At 42.9% G+C, this 13,075-nt stretch overlaps 1 protein-coding gene across 1 annotated transcript in view; it reads right to left on the reverse strand.

The window, feature by feature from the left end:
* Window positions 1-5,256: 5,256 nt before the first annotated feature.
* The window catches only part of LOC147433356 (protein decapping 5-like), a 45,828-nt gene continuing 38,009 nt past the window's right edge, over window positions 5,257-13,075 (reverse strand). The window contains exons 4-8 of the mRNA XM_086492945.1: window positions 7,021-7,821; window positions 6,879-6,941; window positions 6,587-6,802; window positions 5,861-5,974; window positions 5,257-5,788 (exon numbers count right to left, since the gene is read on the reverse strand). Of these exons, the coding sequence (XP_086349071.1) occupies window positions 5,648-5,788; window positions 5,861-5,974; window positions 6,587-6,802; window positions 6,879-6,941; window positions 7,021-7,821 (1,335 nt within the window). The 3' untranslated portion in view covers window positions 5,257-5,647. The remainder of the gene's footprint in view (window positions 5,789-5,860; window positions 5,975-6,586; window positions 6,803-6,878; window positions 6,942-7,020; window positions 7,822-13,075) is intronic.

Genomic DNA, 13,075 nt, shown 5'->3' on the forward strand with positions numbered 1-13,075 from the left:
GCTGCTAACGTTGAAACGCAAATTTGCCATCCAGGGCTCATCGGTTTGTGAACGGGTGCAGATGAAGCTGCTGATGTAGTTGATGCAGGTGCTGAGAAATGATTGGTTGAGCTAATTGCAAGGTGATATTGAAACCCTAGGCTAAATTTTCCATGCACGGCTCACACAAGAATTTTTAGATGGCTTTCCTTTTGGGAAGGAGATCCTCTTTCCCCAGTTTTTCCCATAGTATTCAACATCATAAGCTTCTGTAGGCTCGGCACCGTGCACCTAGCTAGGTGCAAATGGGGGCAGGGGGTTGATGGCCCCGGTAGAGGTGTGGTTGGGGGCAGGGGGTTTGCTGGCCCTCTACAGCTAGTTAGGTGTGTGATGCTCACCCGCAGAACCTCATGATGTTGTCGTAATTCACAATGTGGGAATAATTATGGGAAGCTATCGAAAGCTTCCTGTGTCAGTGAACAAAGGCATCTATTTCCATTTTTTAATGCTTCTGTACTTGCTTTCACTCTTTTTCATTAAAATGCTTCTGTACTTGCTAGTAAATGGTAATTGCTTCAATCGACTATAACCTTAGTATAGCTTAAAGACTTGAAAAATGCATCCATCAAAATTTGCATTGTCCTAAAATAATAAATTCTCCATGGATACATACATGATTTGTGTTTTTGCCTTCCTTACAGGAGATTATATGTTATTAACATACTATTATTGATTTTAAAATAAAGTTTTGAAAGTTTAAATGGATTCTATTATTTACATGTTCATATTCCAAAATCTTTACTGGGAGATACCAAACACTACTTGCAACATGTTTTTGATGTCGATGTAACCAACTTGTCAATTTGGCCCCATAATCTCGTTGATAGAACGTTGTCCCCTAATGGGGAATGTGTGGGTACCAAAGTAGGTGCCTCAAGCAATATTTTCTTAACAAGAAAAAAACCAATATACTATTATGTGTGACAAAGTGATAAGGAGTTTTTTCATATGCATTGTGCCTCAAACAATCATTTTCCCCAACACAGAGGAGATTACCACATGTAATTCTGTTGTTGGATTTTCTTTTTTCTTGAAAAAGGGAATTTGGTTCGTAATTAATACTTGGTTATGAATAGATTCACTCAGCTATGACATTATTTGCTCAATTTTTCCTTCTCTTGGACAATCTCGCTTGAAGTATGGTAAGACTCTCTATCTAAGATTTATTCCAATTAGTAGGATTCGGCTCCTTTGTTTCACCCATGCGGTAGATACAATAGCTTTTGGGAATTGACATCCTTTGCAACATTGTATATACACTTTAATGTCTTTAGGTCTACCCCAATGTACATTCCACTTTGTACCTACGGAAACCCTCAACATCTAGCTCCTCTCCAGTGTGCGTTGATTATTTCAGGGATACAAGTGTGGTGGAATACCCAATTTAACACATCAGAATCTTCACAGTTCACTCAAAAGCACTCCACCATCAAATGTTCTGCTCTGCATTGGGCACACAAAAATTTGGGATTTTTTTGCTCCTTTTTAGTATCACGAGCTCTATTCCTTGTGAACAATCTGGTTGATGTAAGGACTTGAGATGAACACAAACAAAGACTATAGCACCCAAAGATGCCAGCTTGCAAAATAAAGATGCTTACTTGAAAACAAACCCGTTTTACCACACTGCTTTGATTCTTCTACTACATCTTCTATCTCCTCACTGGAGACTCAATATTCTTCACCTTCCTTTGACTTTGTTTAATCCAAAATCTTTTTTTCTCTCTATCAGATTCTTTATCTTTTCTTTGCTTTCTTGAAGCTGATGGTTAAGAGGATCCTTGAACTCTTTCAGAAAATGGTTTTTCAAGTTAAGAATGTCCCTTTCTACTATAAGATTTTGTGTATAACACCCTTTTATGCTATCTTCTATAAACCTCATCAATGAAGAACAATTGAAAATGGTGTGCTTTTGGTGATGGGATACAATCTACCACCCGTCCATAAGTCATCGTGTTTCTTTTTCTCTAATCTCATTACTTCAATGGTAGGAGTTTTAGAAACCCTACTTCTTTTTCAAAGGGGGAAAGATTCATCTACATGGAGATCTCCTGATAGGATTATGGCCGGGTCAAAGCTTGGGTATGGGAAAAGAGATGATTGGGTTGGATATGGTGAAAAAAAAGGTGTGACATAATTGAGCAGGGAGAAATTTGAAATTTAAAACAAAAGAGAGAACCGGTGCTTTAAGAGAGGATTTTTTGGGAAGGGACCCATTCCTAAGAGATTTGAAAGCGACACATCATGTGGGGCTCCGAAAGGTAACATCTCATGCAAATGGTAAAAAGGTAGAGGTTTTCCCCAAATTTTAGGATAAAACTTTTTGCTTACATTTTTTAAGTGAAAATCCTTCTCTTTCTACCATTTCTTACACGGAAAAAAATTGATCTCAAACTTCTCTTTTCAAAATTTATAACCGCATACAAAGAAGCAAGCTTATTCCATGATTGTTTTGATGTTCGTATTGAGCAAATGTGTGGAGTAATGAAAACGCAATCAACGTATGACCCTCCGCCTCACTAGCATCCCAATGTGCCTTCTCAATGGTAAGCAGAACAACTCTTGTAGCACATTTGCTAGAACCTACACAATTATTGATAGAATACACAAAACTTGATCTTACGTCATAGCCTTGCGCAATGTTCCAAACATCCTTTGCAACATAGTGATTGCACTTGATGCAAGAACTACCTGTGTTGAAGAAAAACCACACAACCAACTTGTGCTATATAACACAACCCACAACGGACTACCAAGTGCATGTTTTCAAAATTCTACAATGTCAAAAAACTTGCATAAAGGACGCAATTGCATCAAGTGTAGTGTTTATCAAAGCAAATAGAGGAGAGAGTAATTATTGATGCAGAAAGCAAAAGCCCCACAAGTACAAAAATACATTAATTGCCATTCATTTGAGTTATCCACCTTAGCCTTGAACCAATTAACCAAAAATATACAATCAATTAATCTATTTGTTGATGGGCTAAGGAAATAATCAAAGATTCTTATTGAAATGAAGAACAATGAAATGTTTTAGCACACACATAATGCTCTTCTAACCAACCCTAATCATCCAATGAAGGGTACTGGTTCGTAGGTCTTACTTAGAACTTGTCAAAAAAAAAAAAAGCAATCAAAGATTGATCAAGAGAGTGATTAATCCAATATGCAAGAACTAAGAGGCAATGCAAAAAAAAGCAATCAAAAGTTGATCAAGAGAGTGATTAATCTATTATGCAACAACTAAGAGGCAATGCACCTCTTCAAGCTCCAATGCCACTTAATAATTATGGTGGAAAGAACTAAGAGGCATTCATAGCTTAAGTATAATAAAATTAGCACTTGATGAGGCACATAATCAAAGCATGCACAATAGAGACAACGTAGACAACAAGTAGAGTTAATTACGAATGTACTAGAAACATAAGGACATGGTTGCATCTTTAAACAAGACAAGAATAGGTAGTATAAGTGTATAGGAGTCCAATGCACTTACAAATCAGTCTCTAAAATCATGAGAAGAGTGGAAGCTGATTTTGGCTCCATATATAACATGTCCACTTCAGTTGTCCTCATATACACCTAGACCTACTCCATGTAAACAAGCAAGGATACAAACCAAGAAGCACAACAATAAGCCAAAGCACATTCTAAAAATAACTTTGATCGGAGCCCTTTGGTATCGGAGACATAATTTAGGTAGACTTTGCACATTGCCAAATAGGCTTTAGGTGAACGCAAGTTAAGACACAAGGCCTTAAACTTGTGAATTTCACTTGCAGATCAATGGATTTTGGTTGTTTACTATGAAAATAGTCAAGGGGTATGATTTTTTAAATGCAAGCAATGCAAATAGTGAAGGTGAGTGGTTTTGAATGAAGCGGATGGGGAATAAAGGTTCGCGCATTACTTGCAGCACAGCATAAGTTGACCATAACCATAAATGAAGAAACCTTTCATTGATCAATCAACACCTAGTACATTGTCACCTTTCAAAACTTTCATCCAGAATTGTGAATACCACCATCACATTGAATGTTGCTTATTACTAGTGATGAAGTTCTATTTCATGCTTACTGTCATGCAAAACACCATCACATTGAATGTTGCTTATCACTAGTGATAGGTTCTATTTCATGCTTACTGTCAATCTTTTTGTTCCTTAAGAGCTCTGTCAACCTCCATGGGCCTGTTTCTAATGATACTTATCAGCCTAGCTCCTGTGGCAAGAAAGAACAAAGGCTTTTCATAAGTCCAGATGTTTCCACCATTCCATTGAGGCTGATTATTCACTAAGTTTCCATCCCACTTTTCTTTAGCCTCGTGTCCTTGAAATCACTAAAATGTGCCTTCAGACAAGTAGCTATTGAGCTGTCAAATGGTAAAGTTCTAAGCCTTCCCGACCCATAACGAAGAGCTCTGCCATGATGCTTGCTCCAAGTCAAAAGTCCTCCCGAGAGGAGCAAAACGCCATGTAATCCAACCCTTACACTGTTAGTCACAAGATTTTAGTTCTTTTTATCTCCTACCATAAACCGTTGCGACTAATAATTTTCGCTTGCTATTTGTCGTAGCTGAGGTCATTAACCTTCCGATAAATAGTTGGTTTCAATGTGTGATAACTGCAAACCTACAGATCTGCGACCCCTTTCGACATGTTCACAAAAGCTCCACAAGATAGATAAACCCCTCTCAGAAAACTCCCATTGAGCTTGCAAATTCACAAGCCATTTCACATTGTGAAGTAGCTAATTGCTTCCCGGGAAAGGGCTTTCCATGGCATCCTTTGACAAGTAAGAACGCCTCGTTATGAACGGTCTCACCCCCATTCCAGGCTGTCATTAATGGAATGTAAAGCTCCTCGTGTAACTATCTCCATGCAGCTCTCTGTTGCATAAATCCAACCTGCAGCATTCTTCTTTCTACATTCTACTTGGTATCCAAACTGGCCATGCTTCTGTCAGTTTCAGGATTATGAGAAAAAGGAGCCTCTTATAGGCCCTACTGAGACCTGCGGTATGAGCAAATCGTTCGTGTTAAAACAAGAAGAAAAACAAATTACGCCTGCAATTATTTGAACAGATTGATAGGAGGTTTTTGCTCGCTCAAAACTCGCTAATACCATAAAAGATGTTGACAAATAGCTACAGATGGGGGTATACGAGCAACAAATTTTGGTTCAAGTGGCAGCTGCGATAAAGAAACAACGGTGCAAAGTGCCCAACAAAACAGATGCCTCTCAAATATTGCACCTTTCCTTTATTGAAAGAGGTGCTACAAAACGTACATTGTACAGTCCGCAAGGCCTTTCACTTCATTAACCTTAGATACAAATCAGCTTATTAAGAATGACGAAGGGCCCTTAGGAACCCTGAGGGTATTCAACCTGACTCTTGTAAGATTGCCCGTGAAAATTGTAGAATAATCTCCAGCCACATGAGTTATAAGCCCAAAAGTTAAACTGTAAGGGGAATTATGCATAAGGTTCGCCATTATGGCTGCTGACTCTTTGCATGACCAAGTACAGTTCAATTACTCCATAAAGAGAAGGGAAACAAAAAGAGGATACAAAGACCTTGAGAGTCCATGATCAAGCTCAGCTCTTCTATCACCCACGAATGCCACTATAACCATAGCCCCTTCGAGCTCTGCCCCCACCTCGACCTTGACCACGTCCTCCTCCTCCCCCACGCCTCCCCCGAGAAGCTCCACCTCCGCGGTAATTTCTTAAATGGTGACTTCCAAAAGTCTGTAGTCACCCACACTCTTATGCACTTCTCTCTCACACAGCCCTTCACAAAAATATGACAAAAATGTTTACCTCAGCATCTATCCTCCGTTGCTCTGCAAATTTAGGGCGTTCTTGTCTGCCATGTTCTCGATCAAGGGCATCACACGATAAGGAGTCAAAAAAGTCGTCTTTCACATACACCACCTGCCAAGGGTAAAATACGCTAAATTGAGTATAATTCCAAAAAACAAAAACAAAAAAAAAATCATGCCCGTTGGTTTCAAGCTGAACACTGCAGAAACTAAGCACAATAACTAGAGTTTGGCCGAAAGAGTATTTGTGACCTTGCAGAGACCTTGGATCATGGATATGAATCATATAATCATATTACTTGTTTGCAATCAAAGAAATGCCGCTGAGTCTTTCAAATTGACACTTGGAGACAAAAAAATACAGCTTTTCACAAAAGTTAGGGCACATTTCCTACAGAACTTTTCCTACATTAAGTCCACCAATATCTCTTACATACCCTTTCCTGCTGTCACTATGCAGACGCCAGCCAAGTCTTGCCTAGCTATTCCCACGCACGGCAATCATTAGATAATCAGTTACAGCTAAACCAAGAGATCCAGAGCTCAATATCTCTTTGTGCATTTATTTCTCTACCATTGTGTTCATCCCTCCCAGCACAAAAAAATTGGTTTTGGTTGAAATTTCTTGCAGTTCTTCAAAAGGTCCGACAAAACCTCAAATATTCCATTGCTTGCACGTCTCCAACACTTGGCAAGCTCGGCATATTTGACATTAATAGAGTACCTTCTTTATATGCTCTGATAAGCCTCGATCAAAATCCTTTCTTATTTCGTTGGTATCAAAATCATAGTACATTCCTTGCATGGCACCTCCCTCCTCGGTGACTCTGTCTTTGTATTCTACCTTTAATAGTTCGTCCCAGACTTCTTCCTTATTAAACTTTTCATTCATTGCGATGAAATCAAAATCCTCAAGAAGTTTAGATCTGGAGTGGGCAGTCTGTAAGCCGCACCATGAACATTAGTAAACCTCCAAATATTAAAAATCTAAATATAAAAAATACGTTTTGACTTACTCTGCTTGGTCGGCCCATACCACGGCCCCCTCTTCTCATAAAATTTGATCTGGAAACCGTTTCCTGCAACATGAAAACGTCAGCAAGCTAAGAACATGCAAAAAGCATCCAACTTGATCAACAACTCTCTGAACATCCAAACCTGGAATGAGGGCCTACGTTGAGCGGTCGAAATAGGCAGCGGTAATAAAGGTTGACCTGAATTGGGCTGTGATTTTGGAGCAGTACCACGAAGCCCTGAATTGTAAGTGTCCTTGGTAATCTGCACCTGTCTATATACTTGCTTATAAACCTGGTGGCTTTTACCAGTGGATTTTCGAGATGCTTGAGCAGTTGAAGATATTGGTGGATGCGAGACTCCAGATGAACCCCCACTATGAACTTCATTAAAAGGCTTGTTTTTGGCAGTATCTGGCTTCAGAAGAGGCACATCAACATCACTTGCCTCTTGTAGAATACGAGATGTCTCTGCATTTGTGAAAGATGAAGAGGATGGTTGAGGATTAGAAGTGGAAATTGATGTCCCAAGACCTACTCGAGGTGGATGTATAGTCTCCACATGGGAAGCTGCTATGCTGCCGGAATTTGATGTCATCGATGCTTGAGTAGAAGCCTGATTTTGTTCTAGAGGAGCTGAAGAAGATTGAGTTTCTGAAATAACTGATGCAGGAAGACCTCGTGCTGCAATTGGTGTTAAATCTAGTCCTGAAGATGGCTCCAAAAGCCGGTGCTCATCCTGTGGCCTGTAAAACCCTTGCCAATAATATGGCACACTTCCACTGGGCACTTGAGGTGGTGGGGGGGGAGACCATATGGGTACACCGGACCTGGCTGTATGGTAATAGGGAACTGAATTTGCTTTGTAAGTAGATTGATTTCCAATTAAATCAGTCACGGGTGGTGACATGTATGGAGGAACAACTGCAGGCTGAGAAACCTGGGCCTGTTTGACATGAAAAAAATCTAATCACTCACTAAACCTTCAAAAAATTTCGACAGAAACCAGTACACAACAGCATTCACAAGAGAGCCTAGAAGACCGATACAAGCTTAATCAATGCTTTCAAAAATTTCAGAATCAAACTGCTAGAGGAAAGTGAGAGCCTTTGTCTTATCCTCGAAGCCGCTAAAAGTGCTAAACTTCAGCGCTGCGCCACCTTCTTTGTAAGCTTTTGGCTTCTCCAGTGCCCCCAAGTTGTCATGTGGAATGGTCTGCAACATGGGCACTGTAGTAGGCATGATCGGCACATCTTGACCATTCACATTTTGCGTCAGAGGTGCGATATCTGGCTGCTGTCCAGAAAAACCAGCCATGCCAAAATGACCTTGTGGCACCCCAAACTGGCCCTGGTTGCAGTGTAAACCTTGCTGCATCCCGATACTGTTTGGCACGATGCCTTGCATACCCCCGAACACTGTTCCTGGCATGTACAGCTGACTTCCAAACGCATAACCAGCCATACTTTGGAACACTGATCCACCCCCGAAATACCCAGGATATACCGTGGGTGGTAGAAAAACTAGGTGCATAGCCTAGTATCCAGTTCCCTGTCCATTCAAGACAGCATGCTGGCTCTGAAAGGTGGCGGGCTGAACTAGCATAACCTGTGGAATAAGCGTTCTAGCCACCTGTTCAAGGACGGGAGGAACCTGTTTTGGAGCCCCTGACTCCGCAACATGCGAGTGTTCCCTATCCTCCTGAGCGGCATAAAGTACCTGGGCTTGAGCCTCAACAAGCTCCGTACGCGGCGTAGGTTGCCTATTTTGCTGTTGCACTGGTGGCACTTGCAAGAACTCCATAAACCTTGGATTCTGCACCAGCTGCGAAAAGACATTCACCGCGGCAACTAACTGAGTCTTGAACGCATCATCCTCAAGTTGCCCAGTCATAAAGCCCTGTACTACTGGAGGGACATTCACATTGACAGGAGGTAGAGGCTGACGTGGCCGTAAGCTCTCGCCAATCTCGAAAACCATAGGGATCTCCTGTTGTCCTTTGAAGAGGAACCCTCTTCCATAATGCCCTTCCCCTTGTCGGCCATAGTGTAATCCCGCGTTCCTGCACTTTGTGTCTTTACCCAAAACAACCGAGGCTCACTCTTTGAGGAAAAAGTGATTGATGTCCCGGCAACGGAACCATAAACCGGCTCGTGGAGCGGTAGGCGTTGGCTTTCACCCGAAATTCTTTACTTTAGACACACACAAAGTACTTTGCAAAGGTAACTTGTAACGGGGATTAACACCTAAGTACACACACGGCTTGGAAGCTAGAATGCTCCGAGCAGACGCCAACAACCTGTAGGCCCCAATTGGCGCCCCTTTCAATATTTCTTTATTCTTTAACAAAGGGAATAAAACCTGTGATCTCCTACGAGCTGCCCCGCACAATCTAGGCTAAGAAACACCTGCTCTGGCCCGATTTCGGCAACATAACTTTACTAGGACGCTTCATAGTCAATATCCCCACGCAATAGATGACTTTCCCGACGCATACGGACACTTTGCAAAACCTGGCGAGAATCTACAGCACGCTGAATTCTCTGTTTTTTGCCCCGAAAATGCGCCAGATCACCTGTACAGCAGTCCCCTCGCGTCCCCGAACTTCTTGGAGGTATTAGGGTTCGTTTAGGGCCGAAACCCTAAACCTGCAAAAATACACAGCAGGCTGTAATTCCCTGTTTTGGGCTCCGTGTCGCGTGCCGGTTGCATCTGTAGCAAGACCTAGAGCTCCCGCACCTATAGGGCTACTTGCCCTTTGAATCGGACGAGATTTCTCACGTGAAACCTCTCCGAATTCACCTGTACCTGCGGGGGATTAGCCGCTAGCTAATCCAATACCTGTGCAAGAGGCTCTTGCCTCGACAATCGCGCATGAACCCACATAAATGTACATTGGTCAAATGAAAACCCCACTAGAGGGGCATAACATACTGCTCATAGGGGGGAGAGAGAGCAGTGCGTAGCGTGCAAGGCATCACTCCTAGCACCGCACTGTACATAAGGGGGAAAGGAAGCACTCCATAGCTCTTAACCTGTGAGACAGTTTGCAAATGAGGCCTCTCCCAGCATGAAATTCAACGCCACTTCTTCTTGCATGAGGAAAGTGCATAGGAATGTGCCACTTGGCGCATTTACAGACCATTTCCCGTTTCGTGTCTGCCGCCTAAAAATCTCCCAACTGGTCGCTCAGTTGACTTCGCGGCAGAGTTGTAAAATGTTCCCCTAGTCATACCGGAGGTAATGACGCGAACACATTTCGCGGCCCAAAATAGCAGTTCCCTAAATTTTAGGAAATGATTCCGTTGGGCTCCCACTGGTCATCTAACCATCTATCCTCATTGGGACCGCATCCAAAAGTGAAATGTGGCCCAACTGTCGGATACTTTCCGTTGGTAGTCACACCTTGACTTTAGGCCTTTATTGAGTTCACTCTCTAGTATCCACCAACTTGCTAAGTGCGACGGGGGGACCTATATGACTTGCTCTGAGCCTAGACATCCTCTTGCTATACGAATTCCAGTGCTGACCACTTCCCATCTGTCGGTGAAACTACCGTTCACATTGGCCATACAATGTCCGACCGTTGGCTACTTCAAGAAGAGGGTCTCAAAAATAAAACAAAACCCATTGGAAAGAAACCAACCACTAAAGTTAGCAGTTGCCACGTCCTCGTGACATAGTTAACAGTTGCCACGTCCTCGTGACACCTTTGGCGATAAAATTGTAAAATCTCGCGTGAAAGTTGACCTCCTTGGCTGAAAATCAACGTTTGCAAGTTTGGAAGCAAACCCTCTAGCTCTGATACTAGTTGATGAGCTCGCAGTAGTGTGTGCAAGTGATAGAGCACGAGGAGATGTGCAGGAGCTGTGCCTTGGAGAGGAGGCACTAATATGCAGAAGTGGGACGCTAGGAATTGAAGTAGCAGAGAGAGAGCGCACAATTTTCTTGAAGGGGAATAAGTGAGAGTGTGTATTGGGCTCTCTCATTCCCTTTATTGAAAAGTATAGGACCATTTTTAAGTTAGTGGCCAAGTTCACAAAGGTTAGTAACCTTTAAAAATGTACATAAAAGGGGTCATTTGTTAGGTGCAGCGGAATGATTGTTTGCGCTTTGCTCAAGATGAGTGCTCCGAACTGTGCTCAAGGGTTCCTTTTAGTTCTTATGGAAGGGAGGGCCTTCCGTTCTTAATGGAAAGTGCTATGATCACAAACAAAGTGAATGGACACTGTGCGTGCAAGTGTATGAGACTGAGAGATAGAGAGAAGAGAGATACGACACCAGAGACGTTGTAAAACCCTCCTCCGAAGACCCCACTCTCGTCGGCGAGAGTGGTCTACTTATGATTGCACAAAATGGTACAATGCATATGAAATGGACTGATGCAACTTGGACTATGCCGATGATGACGACGGTGATGACGACGACGACTTGATGGCTGAAATCTGTGGTCTTCTATCTGCTGATTTTCGAGACTGTTTCGGTGGCTGAAAATGACTGTTTTGGCTGCGTTTTCATGGGCTGAAAATGGGGGAACTTCTGCAATGGGTCTAGGCTGAATCTGCTACTGTGTTAGGTGCTGAAAAACGCTGCTGCTCTGCTCCATTGGTGGCTGAAACTGGAATCGCTGCAGCAAGGCAAAAACACCAGCAAAACGGCTAGCTTGCCTGGGCTGCGTTTTGGCTGAAAAACGCTATCTGGCTGCTGGTGTGCCTAGCGTTAGTAAAACGCTGAAGTGCCTGATGTGATGATGGCAATGATCTGCAAAAACGCTACACAACTTTGGTGATGGCGATGGTCTGCAACTGAGGAAACGCCAAGGATCTGGGAAAAGCCCGAAACGCTCTTCTGCCAGAAAGTGCTAACTTGGGTTTGCTTATATATTAACTTAGCAAAATTGCCCTACCTACTTTTGTTGGAAAGTCACTTAAAAATAATAAGTGAAAAATACCAAAAATAGGGAAAATAGGCTAAATGCACTGGAAAATTCCCCTGACTGAATCTGATGGATTCTGAAGGGAATACTGATGATCATGCTGTGTGCAACCAGAGGATATGCATCTACCCTCAGTGACTGGGCATGCACGGTCTACGAATAGACTCACAAAAGTGCCAAATCACTGCTAATCTAGACTTGATTGGACTGACTGAACCCTGTTATGTTGTAGCTTGTCCACGGACACATGGGGTTGAATGTGTCACGTGACATCCCCTCCTTTTCAAAGTGAGGTACTGGTACCGAATTGTATGGCGTCGAGGGAGATCGCCAATAGCATCCGGAATCTTGGAAGGGACTCTTCGCCGGCCCACTCTGATGTGTGGGTCGTGCGGTATGTCACCAGCGTGTGACTACTATCTTTCCTTTTTGTTGATTTCTTTCTTATTATCTATTTACTTTCACTTTTTGGAAACACCCCTCGGGAAATCTAACTGCCCTGCATTGCATAGCTAGTGTGGAACTGTTCAGAGGGAGTCCAGGCCTGAGGGCAAGAGAGCACTAAGGTTGGACAAAGACTATGGTTAGCCAAAGTGGGGTCATTGACTAGCCAAAGTGGAATCCTTTGCTACAGAGGCTACATTTCAATTGTGGATGTGGCCACAGTGTACAAAGAGGGTCGGATGACCTAGAAAGATACAATGGCAGCATCTCCTAAAATTTAGGGAACTGCTATTTTGGGACCTGAAAATGTGTTGACGTCATTACCTCCGGTATGACAAGGGGAACGTTTTCTTACTCTGCCGTGAAGTCAACTGGGCAACCGGTTGGGAGATTTTTAGGCGGCAACCCCAAAACGGGAAAATGCTTATAAATGTGCCAAGTGGCACCTTCTGGTGCACTTGCCTCATGCAACAAGAAGTGGCGCTGAATTTTAAGCTGGGAGAGGCTCATTTGCAGCTTTTGTCACAGGTTAAGAGCTATGGAGTGCTTGCTTTCCCTCTTATGCACAGTGCGGTGCCAAGAGTGATGCCCTGCACGCTACACACTGCCCTCTCTCTCCCCTTTGGCAGTATGTTATGCCCCTCTAGTGGGCTCTTCATTTGACCAATGTACAGTTGTGTGGGTTCATGCACGATTGCCCACGCAAGAGCCTCTTGCACAGGTACTGGATTAGCTAGCAGCTAATTCCCCCGCAGGTACAGGTGAATTCGGAGAGGTTTCACGCCAGAAATCTCGTCCGATTCAAAGGGCAAGTAGCCCT

This window comes from Adiantum capillus-veneris, chromosome 20 (genome assembly GCF_014529385.1).
Source record: "Adiantum capillus-veneris isolate H3 chromosome 20, ASM1452938v2, whole genome shotgun sequence".
NCBI classification, from domain to species: domain Eukaryota; kingdom Viridiplantae; phylum Streptophyta; class Polypodiopsida; order Polypodiales; family Pteridaceae; genus Adiantum; species Adiantum capillus-veneris.